Source organism: Schistocerca nitens, chromosome 2 (assembly GCF_023898315.1).
Source record: "Schistocerca nitens isolate TAMUIC-IGC-003100 chromosome 2, iqSchNite1.1, whole genome shotgun sequence".
Lineage (NCBI taxonomy): Eukaryota > Metazoa > Arthropoda > Insecta > Orthoptera > Acrididae > Schistocerca > Schistocerca nitens.
In genome coordinates, this window is record NC_064615.1 from 780,532,228 (window position 1) to 780,559,153 (window position 26,926).

Here is a 26,926-nt window from a genome sequence, read left to right on the forward strand (position 1 = left end):
GGTTTGACCTCCATCTTCCTAAATTTTCCCAAATAATGAGCCAATTGGGGGTGGGGGCCTTACAAGGTGCATCGTGTCCATTGTGCATTGAGATCTTTAGCCCACATTCTCATCGTTGCATTGCAGTCCTGCCCATTCTCCATCTCTTGGGTGAGGACACCTTCCTGGGTGCGTTTTCCACCATGCACTATGCAATGTCGCTTTCTGCACCGACGATGACCATGGACTCCTTAGCACCTCATATCCAGCACGGTAGCCAGTCTGTTGTGGTGGCCGCCATGTACCCTGTTGGTTGTAGCCCCCAGACAACACAGGGATCGCTATGCTGATGCCTGCGCTGTTAACTCCCCATGTGTGCCATGGGGTAGATGCCCATCTCCCAGGGGCATCAGGACTCCTGGCAATAGCTATCCTGCCAAGTGGCCCTTCCTGAGGCTGGGTGGGGCCCGTGAAGAGGGCCCCTGGTCGAAGTGGGTGGCACCAGGGCGGATCACACGCAATGAAGCGTAGTACACCATCTCTTGCTGGTGGTCCACCACCAGCAGTCTGTAATCGGGCAAAGTCTAACTTCAGTGTTAAGAAATATGACCCCAAATCATTCACCTCCCTGGCCACACCATATGAGGAACGCCAGGCTAAGGATGGCAGTGAAGCTTAATCGCCCCAGTACCTCGTATGTACAAGAGTTGATGAGGAATCTATCATGTCCATGAAGCCTCAGGTTTTTGTGGAGCATTTGGAGGTCAAGTTTGGGGAGGTGGTGGGCTTGTCCAAAATGTGCTCTGTGTCAGTCTTGATAAAAACAGCACCCTCTGCCCAGTCACGGGCATTACTCGCTTGTGACAAGTTGGGGGATGTTTCTGTTACTATCACTCCCCATATGAGCTTAAATATGGTCCAGGGTATTATATTGCACAGGGACTTTTCTTTTGCAGTCTGACAACGAGCTACGTGCCAATTCAGAGCAGCGAGGTGTTCATAGCATCTGGCACTTCCATCAGGGTCAAGAGGGATAATCCTCCCTTCTCTTCTCCATGGATTTTAATTCCTTCTTCTTTTTGTTTCCTTTACTGGTTGCTCAATATATAGATTGAATAACATAGGGATATGCTACAGCCCTGTCCCACTCCCTTCCCAACCACTGCTTCCCTTTCATGCCCCCTCGACTCTTAAAACTGCCATCTGGTTTCTGTACAAATTGTAAATAGCCAATCACTCCCTGTATTTGACCCCTGACACCTTCAGAATTTGAAAGAGTATCCAGTCAACATTGTCAAAAGCTTTCTCTAAGTCCACAAATGCCAGAAATGTAGGTTTGCCTTTCATTAATCTATCTTCTAAGATAAGTCATAGTGTCAGTATTGCCTCACATGTTCCAACATCTCTACGGAATCCAAAATTATCTTCCCCGAGGTCGGCTTCTACCAGTTTCTCCATTCGTCTGTAAAGAATTCGCATTAGTATTTTGCAGCTGTGACTTATTAAACCGACAGTTTGGTAATTTTCACACCTGTCAACACCTGCTTTCTTTGGGATTGGTATTATTACATTCTTCTAGAAGTCTGAGGATACTTCGCCTGTCTCATACATTTTGCTCACCAGATGGTAAGAGTTTTATCATGGCTGGCTCTCCCAAGGCTGTATCTAGGGGCACTACATTGTGTTTTTAGTCGAGTGGCTCGTGTTTCTTTGGTAGTGAATGGTCTGCCTGATACGACAAGGATGATGCAGCAATGCTGAGTGCACTGAGGCTATTGCCATCTGAAGAGCTAGAGCACAAACATCAGATGCGGTGTTTCGTAACATGTGTAAACCTTAAGACACATAACAGCAGCATATACACAATCGGTAAACAATATACACACAAGACAGAGAAGAGGGCACTTGATGCTGGGCAATGCAATTTTTTGTAAATTATTCTGTTCATTCCTTTGATCAGCTCAGTTTGTACAATTTTGAGTGCAGAGACTGAGAAAAATTGAACTTTAAGACCTGTCTCTGTAAATAATCTTTTTCTTTGTTCATAAAACTTTACTCTGACTCACACACAAAAGGTTACACACAAGGTTAACTCTTTATTTGCACAGGTTTTTGTATGAGAACATGTTGTTCTACGTAGATTTAAGAATGTGACTCACAAATTTAATACTTGTTTTATAATATAAGGTAACAGAAAGTGTTGTAAATGATGACTGTGCCAGTGCCCAAACTGTTACACATTTGTTTACATTATTTTTTTAGTGATGATTCTATGGTCCTCTTCTGGTGGGATTTAGTATTTTGATATTTCTCTATCTTATTCACTGCTTGAAAGCTGAAGTAAGTGCAGGTACTTTAACGCCACGAACAGTAAAGAGATCAGAGGTGGCATTTAAGTGTGGCAGCATGTCTGCGTACCTCAAGCACGGTAGCTTGGCCAGCACACTGCTGCTCTGAAATTTGACAGAAGACTGAGGAGGCTTGAGGGGGGTGGGCGGCTAGGTCATGTAGTAGTGCTCAGTTCACAGGCTCCTGTTAAATTCACCAAAGCCTGGATGTGACGTCGTGCAAGTGGTTACAACTCAACTCTCACACAGATTAGATAGCTTTGCACACATTTGTATATGTAGTGTATAAACCATACAACTTACAGCGGAGCGTAATACGCTGACTTGCAGACCACAGCAGGGCAGTTCAACTGATGTAATGATTGACTAGGCAAATAATATATTTAATTAGTCATGGAGCCAAGAAGGTATCTGTAACAAACTTTCACCATATCTTTAATAACAACTGTAATAACTACCATACAAAAGTGCACATCTAGATGCACTGAGTGAGCTACCTGCATGATTACTTACATACTTAATTAGCAAATGAGAATAGACTGAACCACATGTTTAATTAGTCAGCATAATTAACTACTAGAGACAGTTATGAACATCGTGCTACCATATGGTGGTAGACGTATCAACATCACATGAAAAACAGATCACAAGAATTTTAATTAATTAATCAGAATTTATCGTAGTTTTGCCTGTAATTCAAACAACACTAATGACATATTAATTTAGATAGCAGCAATGGAGAGAGATACCTTTTCCTACATAACTTATGTGTCATTCAAGTGTGTATTGTGAGCGAACTACATCACCTAATTTTTACTGTAATAAACCTTTAAATCAGCTCTTTAGTACACTTCTGGTGACACATCTAGCTTTAAGATTGCATTTCTGTATCTGAAGTTTTAACTTGCACCCATGATCTCTCTAATCTGCTGAACAGCATAGATTCTCAGAAATTGGAGGGGCAGGAGAACTACCTTATAAAAGAGTGCCACCACCTTTAGTTTGGAGCAGTTGTCCAGGTGCAGATGAAGAGGCATGAGCCGTGCTTCTCTGAGTAGGAGGCAGGGAAAATTTGGCAGCACCATTTCACATACTTAGAAAGCTTTTTTTTAGCGACAGCAAGAGTGAAAAGTTAGTATTGTTTCATCAGTGGAACTCGTAATTTTCCAATGTGAGGTGGTCTGGACATAGAATAACACCACACCGGATAAAATTCTACCTCAATCAGCTGAATTAGGCTCTGAATATTTTTACTTCAGTTGGCACTTATAAAATTTTATCGAGCATTTGACATATTCATATTTGTTATGAGCAGCTCTAGTTTGCTTTTAGAATAATCTCGTCAGCAGCGGAACTCTAAATTTTGATCGTTCAGTGGGAACTCTATTGTACAACTGTTGACACTTAGGATAATTTCATCATGTGTTGAATGGACCTGTGTTTATCACGATTAGTGTGAATCTAGACACAGAACATTTTGGGACATTACATTCATGCACTTTAATTTTGCGGTGTTAATGGATTTATTTTAAAAATCTATAGTGAATTTCAAACCACTATATGGGGTCAAGTTATTTTTGATCTGTGTAGTAACAGTGGAAAGAATTCGCCAGTATACCATTTAATATGCACATCTGATGAATAAATTGTGTTTGGTATGGAACTTTAGACTTCTTGTTGGGCGACATTATTTGCATGCTGCACCTACAAACCATTCTGATTTTCTGTATCCGGACAATTAATTTGAAATTTATTTCTGAATAAATGACATGTACAGTCTCTAAAGCCTACAACAGCAATATAAGGGAAAGACTATATGTAATTTTATTACCGAGCAGTCGTACCATTCACTGAAAGGAACGTTATTTGGCTGCAGATGTTGAACAGTGATGGACGGGTTTCTAACCTCTGCTGTCTTTTGCGTAGACAGATGGCCAGTTATCATAGGCAGATGCTTGGGTGAAGCATGCCACAAGGTATTCTGCAGTTACTGTAGGACTAAATTAATAATGCTATCTAAGAGGATACTGTTAATACTGGCTGCTATCTGGCAACCACAGATGTAATAAAACTTGGTCGATAGCAGCGAAGAGGAGGTATAGGCTCTTACAGTAGCAACATACCTTTCCCTAGATTCGTTCTTCTAGTGTTTTATATGGTAGTGAAATCAGGCATTTTTAATGGGAATAATGGCATCCACTAATGGGTGGTACTTTTGTTGTTAGAGCTGCTGCTTGCAATCTTTGATTGCCTTAGCAATTTTTATGTGTCCACTGTGGGATTGGTTCTGACGAGATCTTCTTGAAGAAGGTGGGTTGATTAATTCTGCTGCTTTTAGCACTGAAGTAGTAGCATCCTGTAGTGCGGCATCAATATTCCCCTGTAGAGTAGCACTGGATTTGTAGGGCAGTGTTCAAAGCATGCCAAGGGCAGCACTGAAAGCATGCCAATTGATTTTCTTGAAGGCTCATCATTGACTGTCACTAATTGGGGGAAAAGGTGTGTGGGGGTCATGACAATGAAAAACTGGTGGCTCTTGTATACGCCATTGTGTACCTTTCATTAGATCTGACTAAGAACGTGGGCTACACATGGACACTACTGCTCACGGTTAAGACATAAACTGACAATGTTTCAGTTTAAAATAATGAGAATATTGCAATTTTAGCAAAGATTCTTGTAAAATTTAAAAGATTTTCGAGCAGGAAATGATTCCATTACACAGGGTGTACATTAAGTCCAGGAACACTTTCAGTTATTTATTGCACAAGAACTAAACAGCGTACAGATGCCACGCATATTTCATTTTGAAGAGAAACCCTGAAAGTTTTTTTTACAAACATTCGATATGTGAACAATGAGTGACCCGGCAGACGTAAATACGGTAATTGAATTCTTGCCATACCCATCCCAGCATGGCATCGTTGACTGTGGCAGTCGCTTCCCGCATTTTCTCCCGGAGCTCTGCTACATCACGTGGTAGAGGCAGTACATACACCAGATCTTTAAAGTGTCCCCACAGAAAAAAGTTGCACGGAGTGAGATCTGGTGATCGGCGAGACCATTTCATGAAACAGCTCGCTCTGCACCTGAATTCGCCATGTTTGCGACTAGCGCTGACTATCGGCAAATTATCAAACTACGTTGTGGCGGTATACATGAAAAAAACTTCCGGGATTTCTCTTCAAAATGACATATGTATGATATCTGTACAATGTTTGGTTGTTGTGCAGTAAATAATTGGAAGTGTTCCCCAACTTAAAGTACACCTTGTATTGCCATGAACTACGGCACAAGCAGTGTGGTGTAGTTGTTAGTGTCGCTGGCTGGCATGCTGTGGGCCGGTGGTTCTTACCCAACCACAAGTAGTTATCTGTTATTTTGTATTTATCACTTCTGGAAGGTTGTTGAAATATTTTATGTTTGAATATCTGGAATATCTATTGGTTGTTTAAATAATACCATTCTCGAATATATTCGATGTTTGTATAAATAACTTTACTCTTTGTCCAGAAGATCAGTTGTGTTCTGGTCGTGCACTAATATCAGTAACAAACTTGCTTTCTGTTCTAAGTATTGTGAAGTTCTTCACAACTGATCCTGCCTTTGGATTTGAACTGGATTGTGGTTTCGACATGACACTGTTTGGTGGAGACTAGGTAATTCAAAACATCTGCATCACTGTGGCTCCAATTAGGTAATGTAAAAGCCATTGCCTACATGGACATGAACGTCGGGCATCCATCAGTGTTTTCCGGAGATTGAGACGCCAACAAAATGGAGGAATGGATTCAACTGAGTCACAAAATATAATGGGAGGGATGATATATCATCTTTGTCAAACTTATACTTTTAGTTATTCAACACAGCCCAGCACTGGTTCGAGAACAATGAAGAGAAGCTCAACAACCAAGACCAAATTCCAGGCCAAGCTGAAGAAAACATTTAGTGATAACCAACAGCAAGTCCACTTAGCAGAACAATTTAAAGAACAAGGTTCAAACCTTTACGAATCTTTACGTAACTTACAGTAGAGATGAAATTACATTAAGCTCTGCCTCATACAATTTTAAAGCCACACAGCAAGCAGTTTTTAAAAACACAGTTGTCAATTTTATTTTTAGAGATTAATTTTTATGAAACAACTGTATGCTATTTTTTAACAAATGACTAGGTTCCATTTGTAGATCCGACTTTAAGTTTTAGTTGGCACATCCAATTGCACGTTATGCCACCTTAAAGATCTCAGACTGTTATTTAAGATAGATTGGCTCACTAAACAGCACTAATTATGGTACATGTGTACTCGTGAATTGACAAGATATAGTGTATAAAGATTTTAAATGCGGTGTGTCTTCATTTTGCTTTACACAATGTAATATTGTATTTCTGGTACAAATATTACTTTTCATTTGTTCTGTTTATCTGGCAGATTCTGATTATGGCTATGGTTGAAATGGGTTAAGGTGCATATTTTTAAAAAATAAAAATATAAATAGTGATCGAGACAGATAGTGATATTCAACTAATATAATAATCACCGACCGTTACAATTATTTTATTGTCATTTTCAGAAAGAACAATTTTTTTTTAATAAAAGAAGCTCTCGTTGAAAAAAAATGATAAAGTTCAGAGGTGCACAGATTCCAATCAAAGTACTCATCACAGAGACATCATGAAACAACTTCGCTTTAAATTTTCATAGAAGCATTTTCACCACTATCACTTAACTCATTCTTCAGTTCTTTGATGTAGGTAAGTGCAGTAATCTTACTCACAGAAATCTTGATAGGAACAAAAATGTGAGAGCAGAAGAAAATGTTCATCTTCTTCTCATAACACACACACACACACACACACACACACACACACACACACACACACACACACACACACAAACGGGTGAGGGGGGAATCTTGGAAAAGAGCATTTGAAGGCACTAATGCTATCCAGAAAGGAAAAGCATTGTAAGAAGGGAAGTATACAAATATATGACAGCTCCAGTGAATTATAGCAAGATTGTGAAGTAAGAAAACAAGCGAGTTTGTTACAAGCTTACGCTGGTCCCTGTCACAACATCTGAATAGGTGCACAGCTCTGTTTGTCTGTATGCCTTCAAACCTAACAGCCATTTCCCACATATGGCATTATGAGTATCCTCACAATGCTCATTTCATTCTATGTAATGCATGGTTGTTCTGTAACAGAACACAAAACAAAATTTTTCATTGAATTCTGCATCATTACTGAGAATATTCCAATATACTTTCTTTTTAATTAATAATTGGATGATTGACAAAATTAATTTAAAAATTAACTGCACATTTTAATAAAAACCTGACAGTCACGTAAAAATATCTACATTAGCATGCTCTTAGCAATGGCCATCGAATAATTTCCAAATGAAATGATTTTTCAACTTCAGATGCAACATTTATTTGTGATCCCTTCTTGGTCACATGTTTGAGTAGAGTGAAAACAAGGTTTCCTTTAAATTACACAATGGGTTTTTGTCTAAATTTTCATAGCCAAAGGAACAGTCGCAATGGACAAATGTGTTATCAAACTGACCAGCATGGTGTCTAGTTTTGCAAAAAAAGGGTTTAATCACTTGAAAGTAATAAGGGTAATTAAGAAAAACTTAATTATTGAATCGAGATAAAATTGAAATATTTCACGAGCAGCTGCTGCTCGTGTCAAAAAGTTAATCTCTTCGAGGTCTAGCTATTTTGCGTGTAAAACATCGCATCTGTCTGCTACTGCAGAGTCTAAATGGGTCCCTTTGAATCAGGTATTAAATTCTGGATATTTCGAGAATAAAATACGATAGGAAAGCAAATGAGGGTGAAAAATATCATGATTTCCAGGGAAATAGACAAGAGAAACATCTGAAGCCCTTGGAATCAGGCTGGAAATCATGTGCAGCAAGTAATGTGCTGACTGAGAATTTAAAGTTCACGCACACACGTACATGTACACACATATACACACACAAACACTGTCTCAGGCTGCTAGGGCCAGAGACAGTGGTCATTTGTTTGTGTTTGTTTGTGTGTGTGTGTGTGTGTGTGTGTGTGTCAGAAGAATTGGTTGGTTGGTTTGGGAAAAGGGACCAAACAGCAAGGTCATTGGTCTCATTGGATTAGAGAAGCTGTCAACTTGGCTGTGACACACATATTTCAAAGGTTACAATGTGGAGAGCACTGGTGGAGAAGTAACTTGCAATGAATGCAAGCAATGTTGCCTATGATTATGAATCTGGAGTTCAGTTCTATCTACAAATTATCCAGTGTGGTACTGCTGTGCTGAACTTCCTCTAGATTGTATTGCTCAGTTTGATACTTTGCTATGTGCCTAAATTGTTTGCAATAAGTAAGGTGTACACCATTTCAATAAAAAGTTAAATATTAATTTACAACCATTAATTACCTACCTAAATGTGCTCAGCTTAGGATTCTCTACCTTCTGTATAATTTTGATCTTATAGGTTTTGAAGGCACTGTACAATCTTCGGAAAACAGCATTAAAAAAAAGTTTCATCATAAGACTTATTTTAACCATTAAAACAGCATGCTGCAATTGTTATCAATCTTCTGCCTTTCACACTGTCGCCAATAAGTACTTACTGAGCAATATCGAGTTGCATTGAAGGCTCCCATTTCATTCTGATGATGACAAATGCAAGCACACATTTATTCTTATTTACTAATTTCTGTTTTTCAGTTTTTACATTGTGAGAGGGTGATTTGATTGTATGGACAAATGTGTCGAACACTGAATTTCATTCTATCCTACAAAAATATGTGATTTCCATCAGTTAGTCATTTCTCAATTTGAAAATATGTGACAATTTAATGTGCATTGTCTCGTGCCCACTCAACTCAGAGAGACTGCATGTCACAGTCACGGAAATTTTCAAATTAAGATTCAGGAACTAGATCATAGAGCCACCAGCAGCTTGTATGTTTTTCTCTGCCTCAGTAGCAGCGCCTCTGTCAAAACTGGCTGAAGAGTTGGTGGTGGAAACTACTGTCAAAAATTTAGTCCACATAAAAAATTGCAGTTCAAATGCTTTACTTGCAGTTGGATGCTGAATGAGCTACTGTTCACGGCCAGTTCGAGACTCAACTAATTATGCACCAATGAACAAGTAACCACATACTGCACTCAGTGAATGTTGTCTGAATGCAGTAACTTAACCATAATGTAATCAATCACAACTGTTCCCTTGAGAAAAGTAAATCATTAACACAGATACTCTATAAGTCATTCCTTACACTGCCCTTCCAAGCAGATACACATATCACAATATGCAATAGGCACAGTATCAGTCTTGAAAAACAACTCTCTTCACGACATAGTTCTAATGTCAGAGTTGGTGATAATCATTACTGAAATTTGACACAGTCCATGAGAATAATTATACACCCACATTCCAATTAACTATCTAAAAAAAGGGCACTAAATTACTGAATGAACTACCGAATACAAAATTTAGATACATGGTAGGAGATGACAATTTATGTTGGATTGGGACTGGAACCCAGATCTCCTGCTTAACGCTAGCAGCTGCTTTAACCACTTCAGCCATCTACTCACGCTTCCTGTCCGACCCGAATTCTCAACTTGTCACATGCTAGTAGCATCCACTGTCCATGCACGTACTTGCTCGCAGCAAGTCCTGTATTCCCTAAACAGGCTCAGACCCTGATGTGCACCCGCAATGAAGTAATGAAGGCAGTCACACACACACACACACACACACACACACACACACACACACACAGAGTGTCTCCTTCCTCTTGAGGGAACACAGGAGCCGCTGTGACCCAGTAGATGAGTGGGCAATGTGCACTACTAATGTGTGGCAAGTTGAGAATTTGGGTCGAATGGGCAGCGTGTCCAGATAGCCGAGGTGGCTAGGTTCAAGTCCCAGTCTGGCGCAAATTTTCAACTTTCACCATTGACTTATTTTGATGTCCGATTGCAACTGGTGTTAGTCTGTCCTCCGTAATTTGATATTTATGGCTGCTGTATCAACAACAGTGTGGTGTCTGCCCTGTTGGACATGTCTGACAAAACAGATACCCCATACACAGTATATCTACAGACGCAATTGCCTTAACTTCAGTGCAGATGCAAAACAGGGTCCAAGCATCTTGCAGGAATGTAGGACTCGCAGCGAGCAAGTGGGTGAATGGACTGTGAATCCAGTAGCACATGACAAGTTGAGAATTCGGGCTGGAGAGGAAGCATGTCTGGATAGCTGAGGCAGTTAAGGCAACAGCCAGTGTTAAGCAGGAGATCTGGGTTAGAGCGCCAGTCTGGCACAAATTTTCAACTCATACCATGAAATTGTCTTCCACAAGTTCAACCCCTCATTCCAGTCATGGGAGATGGGCAACGGCACGAAGCAGGGGATTGCCTGTAGGAGCAAGGTACATTGGGGACTGCGTGTTCCCGGGACCGCTACGGTAACTGTGAAGGTCCTACAGGAACCCTGGAAAGTGATGGCTAACAGGGCTCTGGTGACACTATGATAGGCCCAGCAAGCCAGTAGTGGATTATGATTTCTGCTTTCAAAAATATAACGGGCCTCGGAAAGGACAGATTTAATCGACGACAAACTGGCTATAAACAAGGACTAAGATTTGGAACATTAAATATACAAACATTGACTGGAAAGGTGGAGGAGATGGTAGACATGATGGAAAGAAGGATGTTAAACCTTTTGAGTTTAGCTGAAATGAGATGGAAAGGCGAAGGAAGGAGAGAACTGAGGAAAGGCTACCAACTGTACTGGAGTGGAAATGACGGAAGGAGAAATGGAGTCAGAATAGTAGTAACAGATGGATTAAAAGAGGAAGTGAAGAGAATAAGCGATAGGATGATGAAGACCAAAATATCACTCAAGGGAACGACCATAGAGGTAATTCAAGTGTATGCGCCGCAGGTGGGCTGCACTTCTGAGGAGAAGCAAGAGTTCGAAGAGGAAATGCAGAAGCAGATGGGAAGGAAGAATATGATAGTAATGGGGGACTTAAACGCACACATTGGAAGAGAAAGACAAGGCTGCATAAGTGTGCTTGGGCAGAGGTTGCGGCTGCCGAAATGAGGAAGATGAAAGACTATTGGAGTTCTGTCAAAGGAATGGCTTGCTGGTTGGGAACTCTTGGTTCAGGAAAATGGAGAGCTACAAGATTACCTGGTACAGTCAAGACTTAAAGAGGAAGTCAATAGTCGACTACTTCCTGTATAATAGTGAGATGAATAGGAACATCATTGACATTAAGGTATTACCATCAGAGGCCTTGGATAGTGACCACCGTTTGCTGGTAACGAACCTGAGATGGACTAAGAATAATAAAGGGACAGAAAACCACGAAATATGTATAAGGGTATGGAAGTTGAAGGAGAAAGAAAGCAGGCGGCAGCACCTACAAGTAGTAAAGGAAAGCATCCCAAAGGATGAACCAAAAACGGTTGAAGAGGAATGGAGTAGATTCAGGGAACATTTGGTAAGTGCGGAGAAAGCAATATGTGGGAGGACAAGCAACAAATAGAGATGGAAAGAAACATCCTGGTGGAATTGTAAATCAAAGGATATAGCACAAAAGAAGAATAGAGCCTTTAGGGTATGGTTCCAGAAGAGAAAAGTAGAGACAAGGGAAGAGTATCACGTAAGAAAGAAAGAAGCAAAAAGAGTGGTGGCGGAGGAAAGAAGGAAGTGGATGGAACAGTGGACCAGAATGATGGAGAAGGATAGTGAAGGTTCAAAAAGGTGTTATATGGGACGATTAAAAGTAAGAGGAAGAACGATACGAAAGATTATGCTCAAATGGTGAACAAAAGTGGACAAGATGTAGAGAATAAGGAGGAACTCACGAATATGTGGAAGAAGTATTTTGAAGAAGTCCTGAACCAGAATGGGGACCTGGATGAGGAGGAACAAGCCGAGGAGAAAAAATAGGAGAACAGCAAATAGAAAAAGATCTTACATGGGGAGAAGTGGAAGAGGCATTGGGCAAGATGAAGGGACGGAAGTCACCAGGTCTGGATGAGCTGAGTGTAGAGATGGTGAGAACAGCAAGAGAGGTGGGGACACACTGGCTATTTCGAGTAATGAAAATTGTGTGGAGACAGAAGATGATTCCAGAAGACTGAAAGAAGGGAATAATTGCCCTGATCTTTAAGAAGGGAAATAGAAAAAGAGTGCAAGAAGTATCGGTGGATAACATTGATGAGTCATTGTGCAAAGATTCTTGAGAAATTTTTGGAAGCACGAATTCGGGCAAAATTAGAAGGAAGAATGAGAGAAGAGCAACATGGTTTCAGAACAGGATGGTTCATGGTGGACCTAATTTTTGCTGTAAGACAACTGCAGGAACAGCACTATGAATATGGAATAGATCTACTAATAACCTTCCTGGACATTGGAAAAGCATATTATAGTGTATGTAAAAGCGAAGTGTGGAAAGCCCAGAGAACAGAGGAGTAGCAAAACAGATTATTTGGAGCATAAGGGAAATGTACCATGAAAGTGTGAGCTGTGTGAAAATGGGAGGAGAGAGATCAGTGTGGATTGAACAGAAGAATGGCTTGAGGCAGGGAAGTACACTTTCACCATTACTCTTCATTGCAGTGATGGATGATATAATGAGTACAGTAGCACAAGTAATTGGTGACAGGAAGATTAAAGCTATGGTGTTTGCAGATGATCTGATGACTTGGGGGAATAAGGTGGAGGAAGTACAAGAGCAGTTGGATGTATGGGAATGAACAGTACAAGAATATGGGATGAAATTCACTATAAGTAAGTGTGAGATGATTATCACAACAAGAAAGAAGGAGAGAGGAACAACTGGAATAACAATTGGTAAGGAACAATCGAGGAGAGTGGAGAGTTTCAAGTACCTAGGAAGCCCGATACAGGAAGATGGAAAAAACGACAGAGAAATAAACAAGCGAGGGAGAAAGGCATTAGCATTTCGGAAGAGTGTCAGAAGCCTGATATGGAGCAAGGATGTATCCCAAATCAGTAAAAAGGTTATATACCAGTCATAATACGTCCCAATCCAGACATATGCATCAGAAACCTAGGTTACAAAAGAAAGAGAAAAGGCAAAGTACAAGCTAGTGAGATGAAATTCTTGAGAAACAGTATTGGAGTGACAAAGATAGACAGGTTAAGAAATGAGAGGATCAAAGAGTTAATGAAGGTGGAACCATTACAGGAGGAGATAAAAATATCAAGGCTGACAAGGGGATCCTCCATACTGTAAATCACGGATTTCGATGCGCTTCAAATATGTTGTAGAGGCACTTGCCCCGAGTACCTGGCTATCCGGTTTTTTTAGCGACGGGCCTTGGTTTTTGAGAAAATCGATTTTTAAGTTCATTGCACACCTTATATATCCGTAACATTACATATATTTCAAGAAAGTAAGCTTAGCACAGCGATAAAGGTTTACGGCTACTGTGCTGGAGGTACTGTGTTTGAATCTTGCTTGTGTACCCTTTTTTTTTCAAAATCGACGAATTTTTCAATTTTATTTCAAAGAATATCAACAAACAGTGTAAGGTGTGCGAAATTATAAAGATATATTCAGTTATTAATTTTTTCAAATATTCATTTTGTTTGTGGTTCACACCATATTCTCTCAATTCATCTTCTTCGGTGAAATCTATCAATTCATCATTAATAATGATACATCTTTTGACCAAGAGATCCTGTATTGCGATTCATATCTCATCGCCAATTGCAACGGAACTGGCAGAGATCAAGCTAGGCAGTGTATACATTAAGAGATCCAAATTGCGGAATAGATTTTCAACGTATTTAATGGCATTTGTGATTACGCCTTTCGATTCTTCGTTGAACTCCTATACTGGTGGATCTTCTGCTGGCTGCACTACTGCAGAAACACTTGGTTCTCCCATTTCAGAGAATTTTTCTAACACACGGCACTAGAGATGCTTTGCAAGCAACTGACGCTATAGTTAGATGCGAATGTAGAGAAATACAACTCCCATCCTCACTGGCCTAGGAGCTGGGTTTCCCATTATGGCTAACGGTATTCATGGGAGAGGGGATAATAATGGGCGGAGATCGATTTCAGGTAATACAAGAAGTGACCGTTATATGTACATTTGGAACTCCAACTGCAAACCACAAATGGAATGAATATTTGAACAAATTAATAACTGAATGCATCTTTATAGTTTTGCACACCTTACACTGTTTGTGGGTATTAGATTGGGAAATGAGACACATAGTAGTAAAGGAGTTTTGCTATTTGGAGAACAAAATAACTGATGATGGTTGAAGTAGACAGGATATAAAATGTAGACTGGCAGTCACAAGGAAAGTGTTTCTGAAGAAGAGAAATTTGTTAACATTGAGTATAGATTTAAGTGTCAGGAAGTCCTTTCTGAAAGTATTTGTATGAAGTGTAGACATGTATGGAAGTGAAACATGGATGATAAATAGTTTGGACAAGAAGAGAATAGAAATTTCGAAATGTGGTGCTACAGAAGAATGCTGAAGATTAGATGGGTAGATCACATAACTAATGAGGAGGTATTGAATAGGAGTGGGGAGAAGAGGAGTTTGTGGCACAACTTGACTAGAAGAAGGGATTGGTTGGTAGTACATGTTTTGAGGCATCAAGGGATCACCAATTTAGTATTGGAGGGCAATGTGGAGGGTAAAAATCATAGTGGGACACCTAGAGATGAATACACTAAGCAGATTCAGAAGGATGTAGGTTGCAGTAGGTACTGGGAGATGAAGAAGCTAGCACAGGATAGAGTAGCATGGAGACCTGCATCAAACCAGTCTCAGGACTGAAGACCACAACAACAACAACAACAACAACAACACTGTTTGCTGATATTCTTTGAAATAAAATTGAAAAATTCAGTAGATTTTGAAAAATAAAATAAAAAAATAAATAAAAATAAAAATAAATAAAGAAGAAGAACAAGAAGAAGAAGAAGAAGAAGAAGAAGTAGTACACTAGCAGGATTCAAACACAGTACCTCCAGCGCGGTAGCCGTGAACCTTTACCACTGCGCTACACTTACTTGCTTCAAATATATGTAATGTTACAGATATACAAGGTGCGCAATGAACTTAAAAATCGATTTTCTTGAAAACCGGATGGCCAGGGTAAGTGCCTCTACAACATATTTGAAGCACATAAAAATCTGTGATTTACAGTATGGAGGGTCCCCTTGTGAGATGGTGTGGACATGTTAAGAGAATGGAGGGGAAGGGGATACCCAGAAGGATACACGAGATAAAACTGGAAGTAAAGAGACCAAGAGACAGATAGAGGAAAGGAATAGAGGAATGCATCCAGAAGAAAAGAGAAGACTGGACCAAGGTGAAGACACAGAGATGGTGGCAAGACAGAAGATGATGGAGGGCCTATGTTCCATACAGACCCGGCCAGAGGCTGGAAACTGTCCAAGATGATGATGATGATGATGACCATGAAATTATTTCGAACACGCATACACACACACACACACACACACACACACACACACACACACGTGTGTGTGTGTGTGTGTGTGTGTGTGTGTGTGTGTGTGTGTGTGTGCGCGCGCGCGCGTGTGTGTGTGTGTGTGTGTTCTTTTCTAAGTTTACAATAATTGAAACTGAATATTTATTTATTCCAGATTTTCAGAAATTACAATCAAAAATTTATATTTCTGAATAACTGAACAGAGGATGGAGATTTGTTTAAACATGAACTTTCAGACACAGTGACATTTTCTATTTAGTTATATTGGGTTATTTGCACAAATATGCCATTCTATTTCAGTAACACTGTTTTACCAAAGGATATTAATTATTTTGGAATTAAATGGGTGCAGGTTTTGCTAATATATCTTGAGCACTTGTTGTATGAATACTTTATTTAGTTCTATAGCTTTTTCCTCTGCTGTATCAGGAAGTCAGTAACTGTGTACACGTTTATTTATAAACAAAGCTTGAAATTACTGATATTTTGAACTGATGTGGTCTTTAGCCAAACTAACTGATTTAGAATAACTAATAGAATGAACCATATAACAAATTTGAGTTGAATTAGGCTTGATTCTGGAACTCCAGTTTTAATGTCCCTAGGACGTATTATGTCCATGGTCCTATCTAAGATGTAATAATTAACATGGCAGATGGGTATAGCTGCCCATCTTGCTACATCTCACTTCCATTCTTCTTCTTTTCTTTCTATCTCGGGTACCCACAACAAAGATCACGAACAATACACAGAGACACCCACAACTGATGCTATATTCAAAGCAGTGAGATATGATGAGCCACGACGGCGCATTTGACCAATTCATCAGCATTTTCACATATCTGCATGGCTCAGAGTAGCTATTAGCTTCTTTTACAGTATCACTTAAGGAAAAGGTAAAGCAATTTGTGGTAGGGCTGCAGGTTAATAAATCTGCTAAATATATAACAAAAGAAATCAAAAATATTTAAACCAAACTTACTCCCTTTTTGAAGCAGAAGAAATTAAGTACATGCTAGAAACGAAATGATGGAGTAATACTTTGGACTACATTTGGAAATGTGTACCAAAATGTTGTGCAAGAAAAATCTCTCAGAACGACATAGCGGCTACTCCCGATCAGAAAACAATTTTTTTCCCATTCACTGCTGAACGTATTAACATCAGACACAGCTAAAACTCTATAATACTTACATGTTCTCAATCTAGTGTTGCGGACATTCATCACTATGTATGAATACAGCAGTTTACACAAAGACATAGATGAAGTTTACGTGAATGTAGTTGAGCACAACAACTAGGTATAAATTTTGTTTCATATGTTGAAGTCTTAACAAATCTTCTACCACAGTTATTTTTAATTTTATTAGTACTTAATATTTAGTTATATGAGTACGGTGATGAGCATAGTGTCTCCGGGGTAAATCTTGTATGTTCTGTACATTTTCTTGAGAAATCCTATACAAGTATCCTGACATGGATGCTGAACAAATACAAAATAAAACAAATTTAGTATCTTCTATCAAACACCAGAAGTTTTATTAATAAATATGATAAACTTCTCACGTCCATGCAGCAAAATGAAATGTAGGTGGAATGTCATTAGATGTGTTGGGCATATCAAAACATTACAAGGAAACCACTGAAACTAGATAGAGTCATTTTGATGAATACAGGCTAATATAGTACTACAATAGAGTCAGTAGGAATACAAAATGAGTGGATATGAATGGAAAAAATGCAGTAAAAACCAGGCCCTTTAGGCTAATAAATTTTGTGTTTCACAACTACGAGTGCTCTACCAAGAGTGGTTCAGGAAACAAACAAGCTTCTGGTAACGAAAGTTTACTTGCCACCGGTAGGAACTATCTCACACTCCACAAAGCAGCTGGAGACAGTTTAATATGGTTTTACAGATGTAACTGAAGGAACATCGTTTGTGGAGACTTTAATGTTGATTTCATGCCAGGTAGTACTATCTAGTGTTTTGGACGTCCAGATTTGCATTATCTGCCACAATAGACATAGTACAACTCCCAATGACAATTTGTTTCATGGCTCCTACTACCTTCTGTGAGTTGGATACAAAATTAATAGTGAATGGTTTCTTTCTAGTTATTTTTGTTCCAAAAACTACAAAATTCACACCACAGCAGCGTGGGCTCGATGCCAAAAACTGTTACCTCTGATATTATGACAAATAGAATTACTGCTAAAATAACTGCGGATGTAATAATAGATATACCTCAACTGGTCCAAACATTCAGCTGTTTCTTCTATTTTAAGACAGTTCTTTCTTTGTTGTTTTGTTGGGTACAGGTGAATCAATGGAACTCTGTGATAGAGTGGCAAATGGATATCGTCTTGAACAGCATTCACCTCAATTACAGCTGAAAGTTCTGTGCAGTCAACTCCCAATACCTGAGTAACAGAATTTATTATTAACATTTAATTGAAAGGTAAAAGATGAAGAAACACACCATAAGTAAACAAATCAACTGGTCACAGACACATTTAGATATCATACTTGTAATTATACTGAAATTAAAATTATTCACTCTGATTAACTTGTGCACGATGTTTTAGTAGTAATCTCTGTCTTGCAAATTACCCTGTCTTCCACCTTCACAGCCCAAGGTCTTCAAATCTCGTCCGATGCAGTCACCAGAAATCAGTCTTTCCTTCTCAAATCCTTTTCCTTCACCCTTCTTCCTTCCCCTTCAACCCTTCTGCCTGAAGGAGGAGCCACTGGCTCCGAAAGCTTGCCAATCACAATAGTCTTTTATGTTTGTGTTCTGCTGCAGCTTTGTGAGTAAATTTTTTTATCTATCCAAATAATGTTATCGTAATTATATTGTTATCACATGATTACACATCATGTTTGCTGTCACTTAATATATTCCAATGGAGAAGTATCGACTCAGTTTATGTATGATTAGATTAGATTAGATTAATACTTGTTCCATAGATCATGAATACGACACTTCGTAATGATGTGGAATGTGTCGGTTAATAAAAGATGTCTGTACAAGATATTACATTACACAAAATTTATTCATTAGTTTTAAGTTTCCAGTTTTCATGTGACACATATATGGACGGATGATGCACGTCTTTGAGGTGGGATGGCAATCACAGTATTACAAGTTGCAGTACCTGAGTTAGCCTTGTATAAACTCCATGAGTTGGTGTCCCACTATGGAGTAGCGCAGCACACCACAGTGTAAATGCATGCGCCGTAACTATGTTGAGGGACGACAAGATGTCGTAGGAATTATGAAAAATGTCATTCGCTTAACGTGGGTTTCTAATGTCCAATCTCAAACTGTACATTAAACCAACATTCCCTGTTAATCAATGCTGTAATACAAAAAGTGATTATACATTGGTATACACTATACGGTGTTGCTGAAAGAAGAAACACTTCATATTCATTTTTAGTTGAAAATTGGCACAGAGTATCAGTTTCAGCACAAGCACAACTGTAGCAATAACAATCAAGTTGCACGCGAAGAAAATTTATTTACATGTGCAGCAGGTAAATACTGCAAGTTTCCCTTTCTTCAATCTATCTTCTAAAATTAGTTGTAGGTTCAGTATTGCCTCAGTCGTTCTTACATTTCTTCAGAACACAGTCAGATCACCCCCAGGTTGGATTATATCAGTCAAACTGTTCTTCTGCAGGTAACTGGTGTCCATATTTTGCAGCCATTACTTCTTACAGTGACACTCCATTAATACACCTTTCATCACCTGGCTTCATAGGTACTGTATTATTACATTTTTTAAATGTCTGGTGGCATTTTTTGGTGTATCATATATCCCACACACCTGGTAGAACAGTTTTTTATGGTCGGTTCTTCCAAAGATCTTAACAATTCTCACAGAATGTTGAGTACATCACGTGCATTGTTTCAACAAAGGTCTTTCAGTGCTCTGATAAATTCCTGCAGTATTGCGTCAGTCCATCTCATTTTCATATGCCACTTGCATTTCCTTTCCATAATATTACCTTCAAGTTTCTTTCCTTTATAAAGCCATTCTATATATACTGATCTGCCAGAACATTATGACCACCTACCAGTGGGTCAGTGTGTCCATCCTTGGCACGGATAACAGGAGTGATGTGTCATGGTATAGAGGCCTTGGTAGTTTGACTGAGGGAGTTGGTACCATCCTTGTCCACACAAGTCCTGTAATTCCCGTAAATTCTGGGGACGGGGCTGATGAGCTCTGACGCCACATTCGATCACATCCCAGATGTGGGGGGGGGGGGGGGGGGGGGGGAACAGAAAGTTCTTACAAAGATGCAGATAAAATAAGTGAAAGAGTTAGATGTCTTTGGACAATCCAGTCAAAGTAATAAAACGAAGAACACGAGCAGCTGCTCGAGCGTCATCCGCTAAAATATCCTGTAAAGTAGATGGCAGAGACAGGACAACACGAGATTGACTAAAACGGGGACACGACAATAAAACATGGCACATTGTTAATGCATGACCACAAGGGCACTGCGGGGCTGGGTCACCGGAGAGCAGGTAGCGATGGCTAAACCGGCAACAGAGATGGTCGGGAGGAGGTTGTCCAAGCAGTTGGGAATGGTTTTACTGCCCGGAGCTTGTTTCCTTGAAGTGAGGACCAAGTATCCCACCACAAGGACACAAGCCTCTTACAAACAACCCCACTAACGTCAGATGACGGGACACAATGGGAGGCCGGCCGAGGCAGGAGGACTGCAGCCTTGGCTGCAGCATCAGCAGCCTCATTCCCAGGCTCTCCTACATGGCGGGGAACCCACAGAAAGCTGACAGGAGAGCCACCCTCAGCGAAAGAATGGAGGGACTGCTGGATCCGTTGCACCAAGGGATGGACCGGATATGGACCTCCAAGGCTCTGAAGAGCACTGAGTGAATCAGAGCAGAGTACATACGATGAATGGCGGTGGCGGCGGGCATACTGAACGGCCTGATGGAGAGCAAAAAGCTCGGCCGTAAAGCTGGAACACTGGTCGAGGAGACGGTATTTAAAGGTGACAGCCCCGACGACAAAGGCACAGCCGACACCATCGTCAGTTTTGGAGCCATCAGTGTAAATAAAGGTGTGACTGGCAAGTCGCGCACGAAGTTCGACAAACCGTGAGCAATACACTGCAGCCGGAGTACCCTCCTGCGGGAGCGAGCTGAGGTCGAGATAAACATGAAACGGAGCCTGGAGCCAAGGTGGTGTCAGGCTCTCACCCTCTCTGAAGGTGGTAGGGAGGGCAAAATCCAATTGTCGAAGCAGGCGACGAAAGCGGACTCCAGGGGGCAGCAGGGCAGACACATACAACCCATACTGACGGTCGAGAGAATCGGCGAAGAAGGACTGATAAGAGGGGTGGTCGGGTATTGACAACAGCCGGCAGGCATACCGACAAAGCAGTACGTCGCGCCGGTAGGTCAATGGTAATTCGGCAGCTTCAGCATAAAGACTCTCGACGGGACTAGTGCAGAAAGCTCCGGTCGCAAGACGTAACCCCCTACTGTTTGCAACTGTCACAGCACACGACTCCCGTTGATTATGCCCACCAATTCGAGTTTTGTAACCAAAATGCAGCAAGCTGTGGAAGATGATGACAACTTTGAGGGGAAAATCGATATTCAGCGACGAGATAGCTTTTAATCTGTAGGGAAATGTCAATCGTCACAATGTGAGAGTGTGGAGGTACCGAATTACCGTATGTCTATGTGGAGTTGGAAAGAGTTTGAGAAAAGGTGAATGTTTTCTGGGTCATAGCCAAGATAATGGTGTATGGCCCTTTTTATTCACTGAACAGTTGATGACAGGTTCTGTGTACTTGTATGTGTTGCAGTTGTGGTTATGGCCACAGCTGACTGTTGACTACTCGACTTTCTCATTTCAGTGGGATGGGGCTCCACCTCACTGCAGCACAACTGTCCATGCCTTTCTCAACAGAAAACTGCCACATCCCTGGATAGGGCGAACTGGTCAAGATGATATTCCTCTGATACCCTGAATCCCCCCACTAGCCACCTAGGTCACCACATCTCACACCATGCGATTTCTTTCTGTGGGGTTATGTTAAGGATAAACTTTTTGTACAGGTAACTTCATGTTTTTTGGTTTTGTTTTGCTTTAGGATCCAAAAGACAACTGGGGTCATATGCACCCAAGCCAAAACTATAAAACACGAAGAGAGAGAGGAGTTAAAAAATGACTATATGTCAGTCCCAATTGACACAATAGGAGACAGCTAAAAACTGTCACATGAAAAAAGAGCTAAAAAAAGGCACCATACAGAAACGAAGGTCCAAAACTGCTTTGATGGATAAAAAGTAAAACGCAGTCAACAGAGCCTGTGCGTTATTTGCAAAACGGCCGATAACTCAGACGGCAAACCCAAGCGGGAACATAAACAGTTAAAAAATGGGCATTCCTTCAGGAAGTGGCAGACAGTTAAAACTTGGGCGCAATGTGTACAACATGGTGGGATAGCGCCATTTATCAAATGACAATGGCTAAAAAGGCAGTGCCCAACACACAGACTAGATAAAATGACCCCCTCCCAGCAGGAGGGCCGAAGGGAGGTCATCCAAGCTGCTGGGAGAGCCTTAATAAGCCGGAGCTTATTCCTATGAAGGAAGGACCATTGGCGATGCCAAAGGGACACCACCTCCTGACAGTCAGCAACACAGAGATCATCAGAGGGAATATAGGAACTGACAGGCTGAGGTACGAGGACTGCAGCCTTCTCACCAGCCTCATTTCCTGGCAGACCGACATGCTCAGGAACCCACAGAAACACCACACTGGCTCCACCAAGAGTGAGCAAGTGGCAGTTTTCCTGGACCCGCTGCAGTAAGGGAAGGGCAGTGTACAGCGCACATACACTCTAAAGGGCACTGAGTGAGTCTGAGCAGAGAACACAATTGAAAAGGCTGTATCGCCGGATGTACACTGTGGCCTGACCCAGGGTGAAGAGCTTGGATGTAAATACTGAGCAGTGTGCTGGAAGCCGATATCGAAAGACATGGGCGCTAATGTCGAAGGCACACCTGACCCCATGGTCAGTCCGAGAGCCATCAGTGTATACAAACGTACTATCATGAAGTTCCATGCGAAGGTCGTGAAACTAAAGGCGATAGACTGAGGCTGGAGTAGTGTCCTTAGGAAGCGAATGAAGGTCAAGGTTAACATGGGCTGCTTCAAAACCAAGGTGGTGAAGGATTCACACTCATCGGGAAAGTTGCAGGTAGTGTGAAGTTACGTCGCCGTAGCAAGTGTCGAAAGTGGACTCTGTGAGGTAACAGAGAAGAGGGACGCGTCCCGTACTGGCAATCAAAGGAATCGTCAAAGAAGGTGCCATAGGATGGATGGCCACGCAAGGCAGACAAACGGCATGCATACCTGCTGAGGAGAAAGTCACGGCAGTAGGACAATGGTAGTTCAGCAGCTTCAACACACAGACTTGCAACCGGGCTAGTGTAAAAGGTGCCCGTGGTCAAACGGATGCCACGATGGTGGATAGCGTTGAGACGGTGTAAGAGGGATGGGTGTGCAAAGACATAAACAAAGCACGCATAGTTGAGTTTCGAACAGACAAGGGACCGGTACAAATGGAGGAGGGTGGTTCGATCAGCATCCCAGGAAGTTCCATTGAGGACACTTAGGAACCGCGTAATAGTGCTACCAGGTAACACACATGGTAGGACCAAGAGAGCTTCCTATTGAGCATGAGCTCCAGGAATTTCGTAGTTTCAACGAATGACAGGGCAATAGGCCCAAGGTGTAAAGATGATGAGAGAAGCAAATTGCATTGCCAGAAATTCATACAGTCAGTTTTGTCAGTGGAAAATCGAAAGCCACTGTCAACGCTCCAGGAGTAAATACGATTAAGACATCGCTGAAAACTCTTGTCTTTCAAAAATGTCTGAAGGAAACAGGGAAGACTGCCATGGAAGCTCCACATGTAAAGAGTACGAAATATACCAATTCTCCAGCAGGTGTCGTAGGCCTTCCCCAAATCAAAAAACACGGCCACAGTCTGGGATTTCCAGAGAAAGCTGCTCATGACATAGGTGGAGACAGTAAAGAGATGGTCAACTGCAGAATGCCATGCTCAAAATCCACATTGTGCATTCATCAGTAAATGGCAAGACTCGAACCTTCATACCAGCTGGGCACGAATCATATGTTCCATCACCTCGCAAATGCAGCTGGTAAGAGAGACGGGGTGGTAGCTAGAAGGAAGGTTTTAGTCCTTAGCAGGCTGAGGTATGAGTATGACGGTGGCTTCATGCCAGCGGGAAATGTGCCCTCTGCCCAGATGTGGTTGTACGTGATAAGCAGAAAGTGCTTGCCCGCAAGAGAAAGATGTGCAACATTTGAATGTGGATGGCGTCTGGCCCTGGGGCGGAGGATCGAGATGAACTTAGAGCATGGTCTAGCTCCCTCATAGGAAAGGCGGCATTGTAGCACTAATTTCCGATGGAGGAAGGCTGGATGATATTGGGAAGAGCTCGAAACTTCCGCAAAACGGCGGCCCAAGGTGTTGGAGATAGCAATAGTGTCCATGATGACATTGTCTGCTACTGTCTGGCCAGAAATTGAGGAATGGATCTTCGTCTCAGAGAGCCATCGGAGGTTGGTCCACAAAACAGATGAAGGAGTGGAACTGCTAGAAGAACTAGTGAATGGAAACCAACTAGTTCTTTTGCTATCCTGAAGAACACGACAACATTTTGCACACATCTGTTTATAATGAATGCAGTTTGCCATCATAGGACGACAGTTAAAAACATGGAGGGGACGACAGTTAAAAACATGGAGGGCACATCTCCGTGCGTGAATTGCGTCATGGCATGCCTCAGTCCATCAAGGGACTGGGACACAACATGGTAAAGAGGAAGTGCGGAAGTGGTACGTTCTGTAGCAGTAAGGATAACATTTGTGAGATATTCCATCTGGTCATCACAACTGGGCATGCACACGGATGGGGTAGGAGTCAGCAAACGGATATCACAAGGGAAATGGTTGCTCTAGGCAGTGTCAGAAAGAACGGACCACTCAAGACTATGGGCAAGCTGGGCAGTGCGTAAGGATAGGTCCAAATGGGAATAGGTGTGTGAGGAGTCTGAAAGGAAAATGGGTCCTACGGTGTTAAGGCAGAAGAGGTAAGTTGGTTAAGAAGGTCAGCCAACAGGGCACCTCTCTCTCACAGGTCCTGGGAGAATCCCAAATGGAATAATGAATGTGAAAGCTCAAAGTGATTTTGATGGCACAATTTAGTTTCCTGAATGCAGAGTACAAAGGGATACTGTGATGCTAAAAGCAGCCATAAATCCTCTTTGCAGGACCGAAGGCCGCGAACGTTCCATTGGAAGAGAATCATTATGAGGAAGAGAGGAAGGGGTGTCACCTCGGCAGCTGCCGAGTGAAAGCTGGTGAAGAATCGCTGCTACAGGGCACAGAAGCAGGGGGCTCCTGCTCTATGGGGTCCACAAAAGCATCGGCTTGCATGTGCTGTCGGTCTGTGAAGTTCAACGCTGAAAAATGGTTTGTGGTGCACACTGAAGACATGGAGGCCGGCTGGGCTAAGGTATCACGTGGCGACACTGTCGAAGAGGATCTTCGAGTTGGCGAAGGAGAAAACTGTTTGCCTTTGGTGGACATTTCAGGTTAGAAAGACTCGGGTGTTATTTGGCTGGAGGGACAGAGGAAGTCTTCTTGGGAGTACTTCTGTCCTTTCCAGCATACCGGTTGTGAAGCTGGTGGCTTCACCCCTTGAGGCATGAGTTTGACAGCTTGTTGCACAGCTGGACGGGGGGATGGCAATGCTACCTTGACACTGGGTGATTTCACAAACTGAGAGCAGAATTGGAGGTTGCATGTCTGCATGGCCATGTCCTTTGTGGAGCAAGGGGTAACAAGAACAGAACTATTGGAGCCAGATGGGAGAACGCAGGGTTTGCGACTAGTCGGTAACTTGCAAGCGACTGGGTAAGGCACTTTCTCCTTTACCCGGATCTCTTGGACATCCCGCTCATCAAGGTATATGAGACAATCCCAAGAAGAGGTGGCATGGCTGCCATTGCAGTTGATACAGCAGGGAAAAGGAGGTGGACAAGTGTCCTCGTGTGCATCCCTACCACAGGTTACACATTTGGCTGGGTGTCGACAAGACGTTCTAGTGTGGTTGAAACAATGAACTGATAGCAGCACATCGGGTTTGGAATGTACGGCTGGACTGTGATAATTTCATAGCCAGCTTTGATCTTGGACCGAAGCACCACTCTATTAAAGGTGAGGAAAAAAGTGCAGGTGGGCACTAAGGAGGAATCTACCTTTTTCATTACACAATGGATGGCAATGACACCCTGATCGGTGAGGTACGACTGGATTTCGGCCTCGGTTAGACTGTCGAGCAGCCTGGTGTGAATTACACCACAGGAAGAATTCAAAGTTCTATGGGCGTCGACACGAACAGGGTAGCTGTGGAGAAGCGAAGCAGCAAGCAGTTGTTGTGCCTCAGAATCAGAAATAGTCTCCAAAAGCAAAATGCCATTCCGTAAACGAGAGCAGGATTTCACAGGGCCGGCAATTGCATCAACACCTTTCTGAACAATAAACAGATTTACCGTGGCGAAGGACTGACCATCTTCAGTACGTGAGACCATGAGGAACTGTGGTGCAGTGGGAAGGGTCTTTGAATCGTTACCCTCATTATGTTTACGTTTCATAGGCGTTGATTGGGAAGATGATTGACTCATTGTGAGGAAATCCCCCATGATTGCCAGCATCTCCGACGGCACACTCCTTCCAACTGGGGGCCCCCTTCACAAGGGGACGCAACTGCCTTAGGTGACTGTTCACACCTCAGGTCACATCTCCTGAACACCTGACAGAGGGACCAATCGGCAATTTGGGAAGGTTGCACCTCAGGCAATCACCCCTCCATGGGCCTGGCCTGTACCAGGAGGTACGTGCGAACCCTACCTGTCGACCTGGGGCTGGGAATTACGCATTACCCAGTCACCTGCTACATGTCAGACACGTGGGCCGGCCTTC

At 41.9% G+C, this 26,926-nt stretch overlaps 1 protein-coding gene across 4 annotated transcripts in view; it reads right to left on the minus strand.

The window, feature by feature from the left end:
• LOC126237027 (protein nessun dorma-like) overlaps nt 1–26,926 on the minus strand; it is a 152,274-nt gene that overhangs the window by 108,027 nt on the left and 17,321 nt on the right. For 3 of the 4 annotated variants that reach the window (XM_049946773.1, XM_049946772.1, XM_049946775.1), the window contains 2 exons: nt 18,105–18,280; nt 2,631–2,693 (listed from right to left, as the gene is read on the minus strand). In XM_049946773.1, coding sequence (XP_049802730.1) covers nt 2,631–2,693; nt 18,105–18,280 — 239 coding nt within the window. The remainder of the gene's footprint in view (nt 1–2,630; nt 2,694–18,104; nt 18,281–26,926) is intronic. The other variant, XM_049946774.1, reaches the window with a different exon arrangement.